The 20,275-nt window shown below is 37.6% G+C and overlaps 1 protein-coding gene across 2 annotated transcripts in view; it reads left to right on the top strand.

Annotated features, from left to right (window-relative positions):
- Positions 1-20,275, top strand: part of RBBP8 (RB binding protein 8, endonuclease) — an 84,701-nt gene that overhangs the window by 40,669 nt on the left and 23,757 nt on the right. For both annotated transcript variants that reach the window (XM_079717751.1, XM_079717752.1), the window contains exons 6-10: positions 10,423-10,598; positions 12,530-12,634; positions 16,611-16,696; positions 18,196-18,305; positions 19,398-20,274. In XM_079717751.1, the coding sequence (XP_079573877.1) occupies positions 10,423-10,598; positions 12,530-12,634; positions 16,611-16,696; positions 18,196-18,305; positions 19,398-20,274 (1,354 nt within the window). The remainder of the gene's footprint in view (positions 1-10,422; positions 10,599-12,529; positions 12,635-16,610; positions 16,697-18,195; positions 18,306-19,397; position 20,275) is intronic.

Here is a 20,275-nt window from a genome sequence, read left to right on the forward strand (position 1 = left end):
ACGTAACATTATTTTGGCTTACGAGTAGTTACTGTCTTATGTATAAACACATATCACAAGTGGAATTAACATCTTTATCATATCAGTATATTTTTAAGTAGTGGATGTCCAATAGGATTTTGATATTTCTCCCATGTTATCATGAATATTGGTCCAATATTCAGCCCACGGAATATTGGTAGCCAAAGAGAATTTTGAGGGGGGATAATAGATGAGGAAAGAAGGCTATCAGGCCAGACTGAGGTTATCAAACGTGTGTATGAAAATGTCAACCCTTTCTCATTTTACTCATGCTGCATATTGAAGTGAAGCTAGAACACAAATTCACAGTCTTTTCTATATGATTCCAAAACACAAAGTTTTTCTTTTTGAAAAGTTACAACCTAATCTCACTTCAATTGACAAGATACTTTTTATTATAGTCCTTATTTGTCCCACTTCCTGTGAGCATTCCTATGCTTCACTGTGATAATATCAGTGTATTTGACTACAGGATGATACCTCAGGCTCTACTGGAGGTGTTTTGTAACAAGCTGTATATGCTCTGCATTGCCCTTCAATTTTTTTTAATAGATCTTTATTGAAGTATAATTGCTTCACAATACTGTGTTAGTTTCTCTTGTACAACGGAGTGAATCAGCCATGTGCATATATATATCCCCATATCCCCTCCCCCTTGAGCATCCCTCCCACCCTCCCTATCCCACCTCTCTAGGTCATCACAAAGCACCAAGCTTATCTCCCTAGGCTATGCTGCTGCTTCCCACTATCTATTTTACATTCGGTAGTGTATATATGTCAGTGCTACTCTCACATCTCCCCAGCTTCCCCCTCCCCCACTGTGTCCTCAAGTCCATTCTCTATGTCTACATCTTTATTCCTGCCCTGCCACTAGGTTCATCAGTACCATTTTTTTTTAAGATACCATATATATGTGTTAGCATATGGTATTTGTTTTTCTCTGACTTAACTTCACTCTGTATGACAGATTGTAGGTCCATCCACCTCACTACAAATAACTCAATTTCGTTTCTTTTTATGGCTGAGTAATATTCCATTGTACATATGTACCACATCTTCTTTATCCATTCATCTCTTGATGGACATTTAGCTTGGTTCCATGTCCTGGCTATTGTAAATAGTGCTGCAGTGAACATTGTGGTACATGTCTCTTTTTGAATTATGGTTTTCTCAGGGTACATGCCCAGTAGCGGGATTGCTGGGTCATATGGCAGTTCTATTTTTAGTTTAGTTTTTTTTTTTTTTTTTGTGGTACGCGGGCTTCTCACTTGTGGCCTCTCCCGCTGCGGAGCACAGGCTCCGGACGCACAGGCCCAGCGGCCATGGCTCATGGGCCCAGCCGCTCCGTGGCATGCGGGATCCTCCCGGACCGGGGCACGAACCCGCATCCCCCGCGTCGGCAGGTGGACTCTCAACCACTGCGCCACCAGGGAAGCCCTAGTTTTAGTTTTTTAAGGAACCTCCATACAGTTCTCCATGGTTGTTGTATCAGTTTATGCTCCCACCAACAGTGCAGGAGGGTTCCTTTTTCACTATACCATTTCCAGCATTTATTGTTTGTAGACTTTTTGATAATGGCCATTCTGACTGGTGTGAGGTGATACCTCATTGTAGTTTTGATTTCTCTACTAATTAGTGATGTTGAGCATCTTTTCATGTGCCTCTGGGCCATCTGTATGTCTTCTTTGGTGAAATGTCTGTTTAGCTCTTCCACCCATTTTTTAATTGAATTGTTTGTTTTTTTGATATTGAGCTCCATGAGCTGTTTATATATTTTGGAGGTTAATCCTTTGTCCATTGATTCATTTGCTAATATTTTCTCCCATTCTGAGGGTTGTCTTTTCATCTTGTTTATAGTTTCCTTTGCTGTGCAAAAGCTTTTAAGTTTCATTAGGTCCCATTTGTTTATTTTTGTTTTTATTTCCATTACTCTAGGAGGTGGGTCAAAAAAGATCTTGCTGTGGTTTATGTCAAAGAGTGTTTTTCCTATGTTTTCCTCTAAGAGTTTTATAGTGTCTGGTCTTACATTTAGGTCTTTAATCCATTTTGAGTTTATTTTTGTGTATGGTGTTAGGGAGTGTTCTAATTTCATTCTTTTACATGTAGCTGTCCAGTTTTCCCAGCACCACTTATTGAAGAGGCTGTCTTCTCCATTATATGTTCTTGCCTCCATTGTCAAAAATTAGGTGACCATATGTGTGTGGGTTTATCTCTGGGCTTTCTATCCTGTACCATTAATCTATATTTCTGTGTTTGTGCCAGTACCATACTGTCTTGATTACTGTAGCTTTGTGGTATAGTTTGAAGTCGGGCAGCCTGATTCCTCCAGCTCCATTTTTCTTTCTCAAGATTGCTTTGGCCTTTCGGGGTCTTTTGTGTTTCCATACAAATTGTAAAATATTTTGTTCTAATTCTGTAAAAAATGCCATTTGTAGTTTGATAGGGATTGAATTGAATCTGTAGATTGCTTTGGGTAGTATAGACATTTTCACAGTATTCATTCTTCCAATCCAAGAGCATGGTATATTTCTCCATCTGTTTATGACATCTTTGATTTCTTTCATCAGTGTTTTATAGTTTTCTGAGTACATGCCTTTCACCTCCTTAGGTAAGTTTATTCCTGGGTATTTTATTCTTTTTGTTCAGTTGGTAAATGGGATTATTTCCTTAATTTCTCTTTCTGATTTTTCGTTGTTGGTGTATAGCAATGCCAGAGATATCTGTGCATTAATTTTGTATCCAAATTCATTGATTAGTTCTAGTAGTTTTCTGGTGGCATCTTTAGGATTTTCTATGTATAGTATCATGTCATCTGCAAACAATTACAGTTTTACTTCTTCTTTTCCAATTTGTATTACTTTTATTTCTTTTTCTTCTCTGATTGCTGTGGCTAGGACTTCCAAAACTGTGTTGAGTAAGAGTGGCAAGAGTGGCCATCCCTGTCTTGTTCCTGATCTTAGTGGAAATGCTTTCAGTTTTTCACCATTGAGAATGATGTTTGCTGTGGGTTTGTCATATATGGCCTTTATTATGTTGAGGTAGGTTCCCTCTATGCCTGTTTTCTGAGAGTTTTTATCATAAATGGGTATTGAATTTTGTCAAAAGCTTTTTCTGCATCTGTTGAGATGATCATATGGTTTTTATTCCTTAATTTGTTAATATGGTGTATCACACTGATTGATTTGCACATATAGAAGAATCCTTGCATCCCTGGGATAAATCCCACTTGATCATGGTGTATGATCCTTTTAATACATTGTTGGATTCTGTTTGCTAGTATTTTGTTGAGGATTTTTGCATCTGTGTTCATCAGTGATAGTGATCTATAGTTTTCCTTTTTTTGTGGTATCTTTTTCTGGTTTTGGTATCAGGGTGATGGTGGCTTCGTAGAATGAATTTGGGAGTGTTCCTCCCTCTGCAATTTTTGGAAGAGTTTGAGAAGGATCAGTGTTAACTCTTCTCTAAATTTTTTTTTTTTTTTTTTTTTTTTTGGTGGTACGCGGGCCTCTCCCTGCTGTGGCCTCTCCCGTTGTGGAGCACAGGCTCCGGACGCACAGGCTCCGGACGCGCAGGCTCAGCAGCCATGGCTCACGGGCCCAGCTGCTCCGCGGCATGTGGGATCCTCCCGGACTGGGGCACGAACCCGTGTCCTCTGCATCGGCAGGTGGACTCTCAACCACCGCGCCACCAGGGAAGCCCTTCTCTAAATGTTTGATAGAATTCACCTGTGAAGCCATCTGGTCCTAGACTTTTGTTTGTTGGAAGATTTTTAATCACAGTTTCAGTGTCATTACTTGTGATCGGTCTGTTTATATTTTCTAACTCTTCCTGGTTCAGTCTTGGAAAATTGCACGTTTCCAAGAATGTGTCCATTTCTTCATGCTTGTCCATTTTATTGGCATATAGTTTTTTGTAGTAATCTCTTATAATCCTTTGTATTTCTGCAGTGTCAGTTGTGATTTCTCCTTTTTCATTTCTAACTTGATTGATTTGTGTCCTCTCCCTTTTTTTCTTTTTTTTTTGCTTTATTTATTTATTTATTTATGGCTGTGTTGGGTCTTCGTTTCTGTGCGAGGGCTTTCTCTAGTTGTGGCAAGCAGGGGCCACTCTTCATCGCGGTGCGCAGGCCTCTCACTATCACGGCCTCTCTTGTTGCGGAGCACAGGCTCCGGGCGCGCAGGCTCAGCAGCCGTGGCTCACGGGCCCAGTTGCTACGCGGCATGTGGGATCTTCCCAGACCAGGGCCCAAACCCGTGTCCCCTGCATTGGCAGGCAGACTCTCAACCACTGCGCCACCAGGGAAGCCCTCCCTTTTTTTCTTGATGAGTCTGGCTAAAGGTTTATCAACTTTGTTTATCTTCTCAAAGAACCAGCTTTTAGTTGTATTGATCTTTGCAATTGTTTTCTTTGTTTCCATTTCATTTACTTCTGCTCTGATCTTTATGATTTCTTTCCTTCTACTGACTTTGGGTTTTCTTTGTTCTTCTTTCTCTAGTTGCTTTAGGTGTACCCTTCATTTTTAAAAAAACTGAGTTCTGAATCACGTCTGGTTCCAAAGATTTCAGATAAGTGGTGGTTGACCTACAATAATTTATGTTCTGTGAATTAATTTAGCACATGTAGCTTATGGTATTTTGAACACATCAGCCCTGATATTTATGAATTCCAAAGATAAATAACTAGCCTGTAGAGGTTATACGGAATTAGATGGGTGAATGCCTCCAAAACCAAGGTTATAAAGTGAATTGTAACTAGATAATATCATTTGCTTGGTCAACTGTGAATTCTAATTTGTTTAGAATTAGTTTTAGTGTTCTCAAATTCACAGATTTTTCTGTTGAAGCTCATTGGTACATTAGAAAAGAAGTAAAAGCTGAAGTTTTTAATAACAGTGAAGATCAATCATATAGATGAGCTCAGGGCATGTATGTTTTATTTAGTACATGGCCTTAGAACAGTGTAGGAGGTAATCTGTTGTCTCTTTCAGTTCTCTCCTGAAATTTAAGATAGTTATTCTCATAAGCCAACTTCTTTTACAACTTGTTCTCCTCAAATTCCCTTTTGCTTTCAGTCAGAAAAAAAAAATAGCAAGTATTATCTTGCCTGAAATTTCCCTGAACTTTAGAAAAAGTATTATTTTATTTATACTTTTCCTTGTTAAATGCAGTAATTCTGACTCACCTAATCTGGGTTTGATGTTACAGATACCTTCCTTTTTTGTTGTTGGTTTTGTTTTGTTTTGTTTGGCTGCATTGGGTCTTTGTTGCTGCATGTGGGCTTTCTCTAGTTGTGGCAAGCAGGGGCTACTCTTCGTTGCGGTGCATGGGCTTCTTATTGCAGTGGCTTCTCGTTGCAGAGCAGGGGCTCTAGGCGCGTGGGCTTCAGTAGTTGCAGCACGTGAGCTCAGTAGTTGCAGCACGTGGGCTCAGTAGTTGCGGCACATGGGCTCAGCAGTTGGGGCTCACGGGCGTAGTTGCTCCACAGCATGTAGGATCTTCCCAGACCAGGGATCGAACCCACGTCCCTGCATTGGCAGGCGGATTCTTAACCATTGAGCCACCAGGGAAGTCCCACAGAGACCTTTTATGGTAGGACAGTTATTTAGTGACACTATAGTAGGAAATTATTCAGAAAAAAATTTGCTGTTATAAAGTTCAAAATATGTACTCAGCTGTACCAGTCACAGAAAGCAAGTAATTAAATAAGCTAAGTGTTGAGGTCATGACTTGTTTTGGGAAATGGATGAGCTGGATGTGAAAGTCAAAGGAGTCTTCTTTTTTGTTTGTTTGTTTTTTAAAACCCAAGTCCTCGACAGTGAAAGCACAGAGTCCTAACCACTGGACTGCCAGGGAGTTCCCTCAGTGCTCTCTTTTAAATTGAATTCCTTGTATAACTTCTTTAACAAATAGCCATTGTTAGAATACCTCTTATACAGGTTCACTGTGTCCCAAGCGTATTTAATTTTAATGAGATGATATTGTTAAAAGTTCTAAGTTTGGGTAGAAGTCACTGTACAGAGTGATATTTGTTGATTCTGATTTTTGCCTTCTGGGACCATGTGGAGCAAGTTTACCACCACCACCACCCCGCCTTCTATTTGATGGCCCTTTGTTTACATGAAGACAGGGTACAGGGCCCTCCTGAGTCATAATTGTAAATAGATAAATATACAGAGTAGATATTCTCTGTTCATTAACTGTTCTTTGTGAGACATGACTTCAAGACGCTTCAAATTATCATTTCTCTTTAATGTTTCAGTTTGTCGATATTTTAATTAATTCAGTTGTCTTCTAGGTATAGTCTGACCAGTAGACCGATACTGCTCCCTCCATTTTTCTGTATCTTTTTACTTAGGTTAATGTGGTCAAAACATACATACATTACTGGTGGTTCTTTACTGGGTTTACTGCTAACTAGAACCTCTAAGTCAAAGTCTTCCCTATGGCTTTATAGCAGTTGTTATGGAAACCTTGTATCAAAGGAGTCTTCGCTGTAAGGTAAAGAGCACTATTGATTAAATACTATTTTCTGGGCATTGCATTACATTTTTACATATATTATTTCTTTCTCACCACTTTCCCACAAAAACGAAGTAGGAAAGTACAGTACTGTATCTACTTTAATAGAGGCTCAGAAAGGTTAACTAACTTACCCAATGTGACTAGTCAATGTCAGATGCAGGATTTGAACCCAGGTCTACCTCAACTGCAGAGTTTTTAAACCCTTTGTATAGTTTTGTGCTAAAACAGCCTTAGAAGTTTACCTGCATGGTGTCACCCTGTATAGGTGGATTCTCTCTCTTCTGACTGAGGCTTTTTACCTTGCATTTATCCTGTTCTATTTCATTTTGTTAGATTTGGCCCATTATTCCAACCTCTGGGGGTCTTTCATATGTTGATTTTTTTCCTACCATGTATTAGGTTAGCTTTTATTCTCAGCTTTGTGTCTTCCACAAATTCGATGAATATTCCATCAGCACCCTCATCAAAATCAGTAATAAATGTTGAACAAAACCTGCCTGAGGATGGAGCCCTGAGGCATACTTCCACAGGTTTCCTCATTGATATAATTCTTTGTCTGATGGTGTTCAGTCAGTTTGGAGTCTGTCTTTCTCTATTAGTACCAAGTTTGTATTTCTCCCTTTTGTTTACAGTGAGAAGATAACAATAGAGTCACTGTCAGATGCCTTCCTGAGAGTGAAATATGCAGTAGAGCATTCCTCAGAAAACTGGCTTAATAACCCTATTTTAAAAAATTAGTCTTATTTGAATTATTCATATAATAAACTGGTTCCAAGAAACCAGGGTATCAGACTCATTAGTGTATATTTCAGGGAACCCTTTTTTTGAAAATCAGAATGTCTAAGTGAACCTGATAGCTGTAACTACTGCATTAAATTTAAATTATGTTTTAACTGGAAGTGTAAGTTTTTTGGAGGAGGAGAAAAGCTTGAATATGATAAGCTTTTTTACAGACTCATTATGAAGGGAGACCCTGGGTCCTTACAGCTCTTAGAAAAATGAACAACTAAAATTGTTTTGACAGGAATTTAAGGGGAGGCTCTCAGGCCGTTAGAAAAAAAAGTGGAAGGAGAAAGATGGCCAGTGTACATAACCTAAAGCTATGGCATAAAATTTTAACTTTTCTCAGAAAATCAGAATGAGACCTAATGCTTTAAAGAAGAAACTTGGTTAACACATGGAAAGTTGTTTTGTTTTGTTTTGTTTCTTTTTCTTTTATGACAAAGGACAAAGGAGAACAAAGCCAGCACTTGTTTACTTAGTTTGGACACCTCTAGTTAGAGCTGGTTGTGTGTGTGTGTGTATGTGTGTGTGTGTGTTGTATGTTTTTTCTTTTTGTGATCCTAGCTACTTCTAGATTGACTCTGCCAGGAAATCAGTTTATTCTAGTGACTCACTCATGTTTCAGGTTGAATTTTTATGACTAATAGGCAGGTAGCCTGTGATGTGATTAATTAAAGTGAGGTCAGATAGATTTCATACTCCATTAATTTGTAAGGGTTTCTCGTATGACTTTAGTTTACTTTGTTTTTTCCAGAATAAGATGATAGAATTGTAGGTAGAGATTAGGTATTAGCCCTAAAGATTTTACTCAGTATAGAGTATAGGATTATAGACCACAAATAATATTGATATTATCTAGGAAATTAAGATACAAATCCATTAGGAAAAATTAATCTTTTAATTAAAATCTCTGTTGGTCGTAATTTATAAAAATCTCAGTATTCTTTGTTTGAAATATGTAGTATTACAAACTGATATGAGTATATTAGGATAGATTGGTTTTGTCATGTAAAGCCTAAATGCCTGACAGATAAAAATTGGTGGCAAATAAGGTCAATGATGGCTTGACATGGGAAAGACAGTTGAGTTAAAGTGAATTAACTTTATTTTACTCAATACCCACAATTCAGTCCAAACCCAGTCTTTAGGTGCCTTTGGGCCTGAATTGAATTGGGCAAGAACATATGCCTAGATGAGCACAAATTTATTTTTCTAGTGAAATCTGGGAACCTCTCATATTCATTCAGTAAATATTTATTGGGCATGTATCAAGTACCCACTGTTGCAGACACTTGTGATGTATCAATGAACCAAAAAGATCCTTATCCTCTTAGAGCTTACTATCTGGCTGGTGAGCAATAGACAAATCAATTATGTACTATGTTAGAAAGCAGTAACTGCCATGGATAAAGTAACAGCAGAATAACAAGGAACCGGAGTACTAGGGTGTGGGAAGGGGGTTACGGTTTTAAATAGCATGTTCAAGGCAGGCATTGACGAGAGGGCAAACACTTGAAGATGAGGTAGTTAGCCATGTGATATATGGTGATGAGCATTCCAAGCAGATGGAACAGCTGGAGCAAAGAACGTAAAGTAGGGCTGTGCCTGGTGTGTTTGAGGAGCCTCGGGGAAGCGAGGGTGGCTGGAGTAGAATGTAATATGAGAGGAGGGGGATGATCAGATCAATCATTATAAGGAGTTTGGCTTGTGTTTTCAGTGAAGCGGGGAGATGTGGCAGGTTTTAATCAGAAGAGTGACATTATATGACATAAGTTTTAATAAGACTATTTTGATTGATGTGTTGAGAGTACTGACAGTGAGCGTGGATAGAAGCAGAAGTAGAAATTCAAAGTCTGAGTCCTACTTGTAGTCAGTCATCAGTCCCATGGTCTATACCAAGGGTAACAGTGTTGTCCTGGGAGTCTGGCTGCCAGGGTTTAGATCCTGCTTCTGTTAAACGTTTTTATTTTATTTTTTATAAATTTATTTATTTATTTTTGGCTGCATTGGGTCTTCGTTGCTGTGCGTGGGCTTTCTCTAGTTGCATTGAGCAGGGATTGCTCTTCATTGTGGTGCACGGGCTTCTCATTGTGGTGGCTTCTCTTGTTGCAGAGCATGGGCTCTAGGCGCTTGGGCTTCAGTAGTTGGGGCTCACAGGTTCTAGAGCACAGGCTCAGTAGTTGTGGTGCACGTGCTTAGTTGCTCTGCAGCATGTGGGATCCTCCCAGACCAGTGCTTGAACCCATGTCCCCTGCATTGGCAGGCGGATTCTCAACCACTGCGCCACCAGGGAAGCCCTTACTATTTTATTTCAGTGACTTAACCTCTGTATCTGTATTTTCTGTTTGTAAAATGAGAGTAATAATGATAATACCTTATACTTAAACTGATACATGTAACGCTTTGAACAGTGCCTGCCAGTGTAAACCTGCAACAAATGTTGGTGTTACCAGTGTTAGTATTATTTATCACCCTGAATTTGTCATTTGCCAAGTCTTGTTGATTCTGTTGCCAGAGTGTTTAACACTGGTCCCTTCCTTTCCATACCTATCTTCAGAATTCCAGTTCAAACCCAGAGAAGCTCCTGCCTGAACTATTATAGCCACTACTTCCTTCCTTTCTGTCCCAGTCAATCTTGCACAGTCTTGCTGCTATATTGTCACATTACTTCCATTCTCTAAAACCTTAATTCCTTTTCTCTTGCTTTCTAAATTGTGTGCGCACTTAGTCGAGGCTCTCCTTCATGTAGTTCTGGCTTGTCTTTCTCTAACACAAGTACACAGTACTGCCTGCCTTTACTCAAACTTAGAGGATCCTCTGCTGATTTTCTCTGCCATTTGAAATTCTTTTAATTTCACCTCAAGTACCACCAGCTGCACTTTCTACTTCACCTCTCACAGTAATATTCCCCACCTGGTACTCTAGTCATGTGAGTACTTCTCTAATCCTTGTATTTAGACTTGGAACATCAGATGCAAGGAATTATATCTCTTACAGCTTCATACCTGTGTTCTGCTGTCACTCATACCATATGCTAGATGTTTTAATAAATATTTATCAAACTAATTTTCATTCAGTTGTCCTTATTTTCCTCTAGGAATGATCAACCACATCAAGCAACCGATCTTGAATCTGAGGAAGATGTTATTCCAGATTCACCAATAACAACCTTTTCATTTTCTGGCGCTAACCGACTACGAAGGAAGGAGAACCTCCACGTCCGATATGTAGAACAAACACATACTAAACTGGAGCACTCTGGGTGTGCACATGGTGAGGATTGGAGTTGTAGTTTAGTTACCTTGTTCTGTTAAAAAAAAAAAGTATTCATCTGTTGTTAGGAAGATAGTCATTTTTCAGGTAACTTATGTTACAACTGTAAGTTTAACTTCCATTAGTGAAGTGACTGGGAAGGCATCTACTGCCCGTATTATGTATAGACGTGTGTTGCTCATCTGAATATGTAAACACTCAGCATTTTACAAAGGTAGTGAATAGTTTTTTTCCTTTTTTCTTTTTATTTAAAAACTATTCCTATGTGTATATATTTGAGTGGGATACATGGAAAGAGGAGATATCCTAACATTAAGTTCCACCTACCGTGTGCTGGTTATTTTGCTGATTTGAATACATTATTACTGTGTTTTAATCCTCATGACAGGTTTGAGGTAGCTACTAGCACCTTCGTTTTATAGATGAGGAAAGATTTGCTCTTTAGAGAGGGGTTAAGTAACCTGTCAAGTAAGTAGATGAGTCAAAATTCAAATATAGATCTTCCTGGCTCTAAACTTATGTACTTTCCAAGTCTTATCCACAGCTACTCCCACCAACACTTTAACTAGCTATTTTTATTTTTTATAATATGTAGCACTTGGTGGTAAATCAAGAAATGGCTTTATAATGTATCTACTTCATGGCTTGTCAGTGGCATATTTCTAATTCCAAGCCAGTTTACCATTTCTGCTAAATGCTTTGGAACTACCTTTTCGTGTAGTCCTGAAATTTATCCTGTGACATGATACAGTGCTTATTCCTTTTAATATTAATCTAAAAGTAAATATTTTTAAAACTTTCATCTTAACCTAAACTGTTTTTAACAAGGAAAGCACTTGAGGGGAAGGAGTATACACAGTCTTAGAGATATTTTTCTAATGCAAATAAATTGTTGACAGTAGCTATGCCTTTTAAAGAAACAGTAGATCTTAATCTTTGATACTGGAAAATTGACACAGTTTTCGCCCATTTTATATGAGCTTGCATCACCATCTAGTGGAAAACAAAAGAATTGTTAAAAATCTTACACGTAATTAGGAGCTAAATTAAAATGTAAGATCATGGATTTAGAATGAACATTTGTGGGCCTTTTAGTCTAGTATCAGATAGAACATGAATCACTACAGATAAGCATTGGCATAATTTAGATCATGTTTAAATCCATCAGAATATCCAGAAAAACAAATCACAGCAATTTTCTTTTTTAGGAAAAGTCGTCTTTTGTATCTAGTAAAATGCTCTTGGTTTATTTCTTCATTGTATGAGAATAACCTGTAACTATTTAAAACTTTGTCAATTTTAATCTTGTTCTGATCATTTTTACTTGGAGTTTGAAATTCTGCTTTTATAATATGCTTTTGAGCCATGCAAATTATATTAAAACTAATTTAATGACTAGTTACTCCTTTTCTCTTTCTAACCACCCATGCTTGTTTATTTTTACATGTATACTTCTTTTTAATGATAATTTCTAGTTATAGTTAGTAAAAGTCTATTTCCCTTTACTTTGTCCTTCTTTTGGTTTTCTTTGAATTAAACCCTTAAATAGTGGAATGATTTCTGATAAAGCATGTTTCAGCTTCCCTTCCAGAAAATGAAAACTCTAAAACAAAGATTGAAAAAGCTGTATGATGCAATATTCATTTCAAATGAACCTACTGACTTGCAATGATACACAAGGAAAAGATACATTAAAATATTATAACTCTAGAAGGCTTAGGTCAGAAGAATTTATCTGTTCCAGTCCTCTCTACCCCACTGTCCTAACTACCAACTTTGTTTCTCAGTGAAACTAAAGGAATAACCTTTTTAGAATATTAAAGTTACGTCAATAAAATGCACTTCTAGTGCATTTAAAGATAGATTTGTATTGGCTTATCATTTTTCATGATTGTTTGTTTATATGTAATCTCTCTTCTTTTTTCCCTTAGAATTGAGAAAAGTACCAAAGTCTTCAACTCATCCACAACATAAACATAATGAACATGAAATTCTAGTGGCTGACACTTGTGATCAGAGTCAAGCTCCAGTGGCTAGTAAGCAAGATACTGAGATTACTTTATAAGTTTAAAATTGGTGGACAAGAGTGACCGTCTGAATTAGACAACATTTTTAAATATTTTCCATATAATTTTGTTTGTATTATTTGTTGTTTAGCAGTCTTTTTCATATTGGAAAGTAATGTTATCCTGTTATTAATTCATATTAATATCCCTATCCACATTAATTACAATTGCTAGTAATTTTAAGTAAATAAGGCTTTACTGTGGTTTACTCATTCATTCAACAAATATTTGGATGCCTAATGTGTACCGGGCACAAAACAAAACAAAATCTTTAACCTTATAGAGCTTACAATCTAGTTGGGGAAGAGAGAAAATAAACATATGTTAGATGGATCAGGGGCTCTGAAGAAAAATAAAGCAGGGTAAGAAGAGATATTAGAAAGCCTCACTTTAAAAGCAACATTTGAGCAGAGACTGAGGGAAGCAAGTGAGTCATGTTGATTTCTGGGGCAAGGGCATTCCAGGTGGAGAAGTCAGTGAGCACAAAGGCCTTGAGGTGAGGGTGCTCTTTGGTTTGATTGAGGAACATTAAGGAGCCCTGTGTGGCTGGGGCAGAGTGAGTGAAAGGGAGATTGGTTTGGGCAACTCTGTTCTTTAGAGTTGCTATTTGCTGAGAGGAGAGAGACTGGGAGCAGGAGGCTTGCAGGGTGGCTGAGGGTACAGGTTTGGTTTTGAGAATATTTTGTTTTCAGATGCCGGGTAGACATTCAGGTAAAGATTTTGGATGGGTACGTGGGTGTGAATGTAGAGAAGTCTAGCATAGAGATACAAATGGAAGTTGTTAGCATGTAGGTGGTGTCTGAAGCCATGAGACTGGATGAGATCGCCAAGCAAGTGAGTGAAGATGGGAAAGAGAAGAAGTTCCAGTACTTAGCCCTGAGGCACTCCATTATGTAAAGGAGTGATTCTCAGCTATTTTTTATTATCACTCCCACCTGGCCTTTTTAGACTCCCACTGCCCGCCATCACTTCCCCCATGGGATTTTAATACTGCAGATATACTGTATTGAGTGTATGTGTATCTGTGTCTCATACATAAAAAGATTTTTTTGCCCCCCAAGAACCATTTTCACCTCCTTGGAGGCAGTATCGCAGCTGTTGGGATGGTGATTTAGAGATTGTGAAAATGAGGAACAACCAAGTAGCCAGAGAAGGAGCTGCCAGTGAGATAGGAGAACCAAGATAAAGTGGCGTCCTTTAAACCAAGAGAGAAAGGAGGGAGTGGTCACAGTGGAGGACAGTGCTGATAGGTCGCAGAAGATGAAGACTGAGTATTGACCGTTGGATTTGGTCCCCTGGGGATCATTGAGTGTTTAACTCTTAATGAGAATTGTTAAAGTGTAGAGGTGATCAACTAGACTATCATGTTCAAGAGAACAGGAAGGAGCACTTGTGAACAAGTCCTTCAGGGCCTTTTTGTAGTGAAGGGGGAAGGGAGAATGGACAGTGGCTAAAGAGAAACATGGGTCCAGGGAGGATTTTAAAAGATGGACTATTATAGCATATTCAGCATGTTTTTATGCTGATGGAATGATCTTGTAAAGAGAGAAATGAGTAATTCTGGAGAAAGAGGGAACAATTGCTAGATCCTTGAAAAAGAGAGGAGATGAAATGCAGAGCAAAACTGGGAGGACTGGCCATGGTTAATCACTTACTCATTTTATATTAGTAAAATGAGTAAAATCAGAGCCTATACTCTGAAAGCTACAAATCATTTTATATTAGTGTATGTATGTTTGTGTGCATGTGTATAGACAGACTGTCGGACAAAGGCTGCAGGGGATGTTAAGACTGTGTCAGAACCTTGCTTCTCAGCACTCGGGAGCCCATTTTCTTCTGCTGCTGCCAGAACTTTACTCCATCAGTTGTTCTCTTATCCTGTATCTCCAGTTTCTCTGCAGGTTCTTTCTTTTCAACATAAACATACATGTTATCTTTTGTCTTTTAAAATAACCCCCTCTTAATTGTCTCCACTCTTAGCTAGAGCTTCTCTTCAAAGCTGAAAAAGCAGTCTGTGCTCAATTTCTCCTTTCTGTCAACTCCCATTCACTCCAGGAAGAAAAAGGGGTGCAGGGGAAGGGAGGAAGGAGGGCGGAAAAGAGGGAGAGGAAGGTGGGGAGAAAAGCGGACACATCCTCACACTCTCTTCTCTCACTCGTTACATTGGAACTGCTCGGCAGTAGTCATCAGAGACCTCCTGGTTGTTAAATCTAGTGAATGCTTACCAGTCTGTATCTTACTTGACCTTTATGTGACATTTGACATTGCACACACTCTTTCTTGAAGTGGTGCCACTCTCCTGATTCTCTTACTTATTGTTCATTTTTCACCTTCCATTACTGGCTATTCTTTCTCCATCTGTCTTTTAAATGTCACTGTCCCCGGTATATATGATCCTTGGCCTATTCTTCTCTCATTTTCTGTTTCTGGAGGAATCTTCACTTAGAGTTAGTATTCTGCTACCACCTAGATGATAATAAATTCCAAATCTATCTTTCCAAGACTTTTCTCTTGAATTCCAAACTGATGTATCTGCCTGCTATTGAACATCTATACCTGGATATCCTTCCCCTTCAGCATGTCCACAGTGAAACTTTCTTGTCAAACCTGCTCATCCTTTTATTTACAGTCTCAGTGAATGACAGTTTACATACCTCTTTGAGTTACCTAAATCAGAAAACTTCAAATCATCTTAGATTCCTGCTTCTTCAACTCTCATATGTAAATAGTCTCCAAGTCTTATTGATTGCACCTCCTACACATCTGTCATGCACATTCTTCTGCACCCACATTATATTAGTTTGGGCCATCAGCATCTCTCATGAGATTCTTTTAGTAATCTAATTAGTCCCTTTGCCTATTAGTGAGTGCTTCTTGTTCTGTCAGCCTGTCTGAATCACCTTTTTAGCCCAAATATTGCATCTGTCCTCCATTTAAAAACCCTTGGATATCTCTTCATTGCCTATAGGATAAATTTTAAATTCTTTAGCATAATCTGATCCCTTATCAACCTATCTGCGCTCATATCCTAATTACCATTTTATCTTTTGCACTTTGATTTCCAGCAGTTGAACCACATGTAGTTGCCTGAACATGCAGTTTTGTTTCACATATCGCACCTTCCACATACCTAGAATCCTCTCTGCCCCCAGCCCAGTTTAATTCCTTTTTCTCTCAAGGGTCAGCTTAGTCATCACTTGGTGAGTTTTCCTTGTTTTCTCAAGGCAGATTTAGGAGTCCTTGCTCTGTGTTTAAATCACCCCTTTTATGTACCTTTAATGTTTATCACATTTTATTGCAATTTTCTTTTTACCTTTCAACTATAGCAGCCCATAAGCTCCTTGAGGACAACAACCTTTTCTTTTCGTAGCACAATGCCTGAAACATAGTATGTGCTACATAAATACTTGTTGACTTATTGAAACTCTGTATACATAAAACTTTATAAAATATTTGAACACAGGTGAATTCTGTATAAATACGTTGTGTTAGCTTAAAACTTGAAAATTATGCAGTGCTGAAAATCTCTCTGCACTGTGAGAGTTTTCATGAAGTGAAACTCTCATGAAAGAGTGTTTTCATGAAAGGTTACTATATAAATACGGTTTGATATTCATGCTGTGTCTTGTATCACAAGAACTCCATTTAATTATATGTTTTTTATGATTTTTTTTCCAGTGGAAATAAGAAAAATAATCTACCTGTTAACATTCAATTCACTTAGGAAAAATAGAAAACCTAGCTGAAAAAGTTTGGCAAGTGTAGATGCTAGATACCTGCAACTTATTGCAATTTATAGTAGATATTTTGGACTTTACATAGAATTTTAAAAATTGTTCAGTGCCATTTTGTAAAGTGGTCCTTTGAGCTTTTTCTTTCCTTTTACGTATTTTTTCATACATCTAGTTTCTACAATTGTATAATTTGTTTGTTTTTTTAAACTTAGATACACATGGAAAAAGCAGTTATCCTCCTGATAATTTAGCTACAGTTGTTGCTGAAACACTGGGACTTAGTGTTCAAGATGAGTCTGTAAGTAATTGTTTACTTTGGTGATAATATGAGTTAATTAGTGTCTTTTGAGGTCAGTTTTTAGAGAATTGAGCAAGAGAAAAATTATTTTATCCAAAGATTATTGGATAAAGGCCTAGAACAAAAATTGATGTGACTAGAAAGGCCCATTTATATTATTCACCCCAGGCAGTCTCAGAAATCTAGAATCTTTAGAATTCTTGGGATATATAGGTTGTGGGTTGAATCAAAATTTATATGGCTTAGAGGATTTAGCAACCCTCTTCCCTATCCCCCTCTCCTCCCTACCCTGTTCCAACTAAGAGAAAACTTTAAGAGAAGTCTTAAACCTTTAGGTTGATTTCAGAATTTATTGGATCTTTTCAACATCCTTTAAACCAGGCTTTGATTTGGAAGACTTGGGTCTACTATAGATCCTTTAATTCATCTTTGTCCTTATAAATGCCAATCCAATTAGACCAAACCTTTAGGGATTGAGTCAGAAATTGACCCCATGATTTTCTTTTCATTATTTTAGTTCTTCCTTCCATCAGACACATTTACTTTTTTTCTTAATTGATCCCTAAAAAATGGAAACCTTGAATTCTTCAATCTTAGGGAAGTTTCATTTTGGTACAGCTTTAAAACTATTCTTTTGCTTTAGTCAGTAAATGTATATATTGAATATACATTTAATATATGTAAATGTATATTCAAACCATTGAATTGGTTTTTCACTGCATTTGAATTTTTTTTTTTTTTGGTCCTTTCTAGTTTTAAATCTCTCTTCAAGTGATGGTGGGTAGTTTTTACCCTTTGAACTTTAAATGTTTTAATGGTTTTTAATTTCGTCCTGCCCATACACCTGGCAAGTCAGTAGTTTAGACACCAAATGTAGTAAGGGAACTGATCTCTAAAGACCTGCTGCTCAAAGTGTGATCCACAGGCCGACAGCATCTGCATCCTTGGAAATTTGTTAGAGATAGAAAATCTCAAACGTAACCCCAGACCTACTGAAAGAGAACTTATATTTTCACAAGGTCCTCAGTTGATTTGTATGCATGTTAAAGTTCGGGAAGCACGGCTCTCTAAAGGATCCTTTTAAATTTGTCTCCTATAAGTATAATCAGTCATCTCTCTTCCCTTCCTCTAATCTAACTAATCTTGTTTTTTGGAATTGGCAACCACCAGTCTGCTTTCTGTCCTTATGAATTTACCTATTCTGGATAATTCATATATAAATGGGATCATATATGTGGCTTTTGAGTCTGGTGTCTTTCACTTAGCCTCATCCACATCATAACGTGTATCAGTATTTCATTCCTTTTTAAGAATAAATAATCTTGGGACTACCCTGGCAGTCCAGTGGTTAAGACTCCATGCTTCCACTGCAGGGGGCACGCGTTTGATCCCTGGTCAGGGAACTAAGATCCCACATGCTGTGTGGCACGGCCAAAAAAAAAAAGAGAGAATTAATAATCTTTCATTGTATTTATGTACTTTATATTTTATTATTGAAGGAATCTCGAGGTCCTATGAGCCCTCTTGGTGATGAGCTCTACCACTGTCTGGAAGGAGATCACAAAAAACCTTTTGAGAAATCTAGAAGAAATAGTGAAGATAGTTTAAGGTAATTTGGGGCACTTTGGTAAAAACTTACAAACTGTCGATGAAATTCCATTACAGTGAGTTCCATATATTTAAACTATTTCTCTCCCTCAGCTTGTTATTCTGGTTGTATTAATTTTTACTTAAAAAAATATATTCCCCAGTTTATGACTAACTGAGGACTTTTTGTGTTAATGTAGAAGATGGATATTACTTTTAGATTCTTTCTGTACTTCTATCAAAGAGTACTTAAGAGGTCCCAGCCTTATCTCCTTTAAAGATCCAATCATCCCTTCTGGGTTTCTGTTTTCAAAAACTGGACATTTTATGAAATCCATTATTAGTTCAGATGAGCTTCCAAGATTGGGATACATCTTGTTTTTACTAATTTCAGAACATCCCTTAACTAACAGTACCTATATTTATGTGGCACTTTGCTTTTTAAAAGAGCTTTCTGTATTAGATACATATATCACATTTAATTTGTCATCATAGTAACTCATTAAAGTAGGTTTTATTACCCCCATTTTTTACAAAATGCAGTCAACAAAAATGCAGCTTCACAAAGATTAAATGTCTTTTTAAGACCACACAACTATTAAGTATGAGAGTCAGAGCTCTCTCCCATTCCACGTCTTCAAACTTAACCCTAATGCTCCTTCTACTGCCACAGCTGTCTCCTCTGCTACAGGCAGGCTGGGTCTTGAGTTATGTTCAATTCTGTAGTATAAAAATTTTGTTTCTTGGAGTTACTCATGATAAGATTTCGTAACAACAAAAGAATTTGGGTCCCCAGTGGGATTTACTAAAATATGATTTTCTTATATAGTGAATTTATTTAAGTTACTTAGGAAAAATATTTATAGATAGGAATATCACTGTATTGAGATAGGTTTGCTGTATCATTTCCCTCTGCTTTTTATCAGCCAAATAAAGAGAAGCCAGCAGCTATATTGTATCTTAAATTTTGGTTAATGGTCTGCGTCTAAGATGTGGATAAGACCTTACTATTAATAATTGTATATTAGCAAAAGTTTTCTCATTATGCTTATCTTTTAATTTTTACTCTATTTCTTTAATAGGAAAAAAGCTTTACCACTCTTTATTTTTTTAGATTTTCAGATTCTAATTCAAAGACTCCTCCTCAAGAAGAACTGACTACTCGGGTATCATCTCCTGTATTTGGAGCTACCTCTAATGTGAAAAGTAGTTTAGGTTTGAATACAAGTCTGTCCCCTTCTCTTTTAGAGACTGGGAAAAAAAACCATCTGAAAACAATGCCTTTCAGCAACACTTCTAATTCTAGATCAGAGAAACCTAGATTAAAATCTGAAGATGGTGCCCTTTTCACACATCATAATATTGGGGCTGAAGTGAAGAAGATCACTAACCAGTCATCTTCTAATAAGCAGATGCTTATAAATAAAAATACAAGTGAACAGGATAGTATTGATCACATTAAAGATACTGTTACTGATAAACATGTGGTACCCCTGAAATCACTGGGAGGCCGAACCAAAAGGAAGAAAATCGAGGAAGAAAGTGAAGATGAAGTAAGCTGCCCCCAAGCCTCCTTTGATAAAGAAAATGCTTTTCCTTTTCCACCGGGTAGTCATTCTTACATGAATGGAGACTATGTGATGGATAAACCTCTGGATCTGTCTGATCGATTTTCAGCTATTCAGCGTCAAGAGAAAAGCCAAGGAAGTGAGAACTCTAAAATCGGATTTAGGCAAGTGACTCTCTATGAGGTTTTGAAGCCTGTTCCAAAGGGCTCTTCCTCAAGCCGTAAGGCCTTGAGTGGGAGCTGTGGGTTAACCAGAGATTCCCCAGAAGAGCCCAGCAGTGTACAGGAGTCCCTCCTCCAGTCCTTGAGTAAATCTCCGGATAATAAAACACTGTTACAAATAAAGGAAGAAAATTCTACCTTTAAAATTCCTCTACGTCCACGTGAAAGTTTGGAGACAGAGACTCTTTTTGATGACATGAAGG

This window comes from Hyperoodon ampullatus (assembly GCF_949752795.1).
Source record: "Hyperoodon ampullatus genome assembly, chromosome: 13".
Classification (NCBI taxonomy): Eukaryota; Metazoa; Chordata; class Mammalia; order Artiodactyla; family Ziphiidae; genus Hyperoodon; species Hyperoodon ampullatus.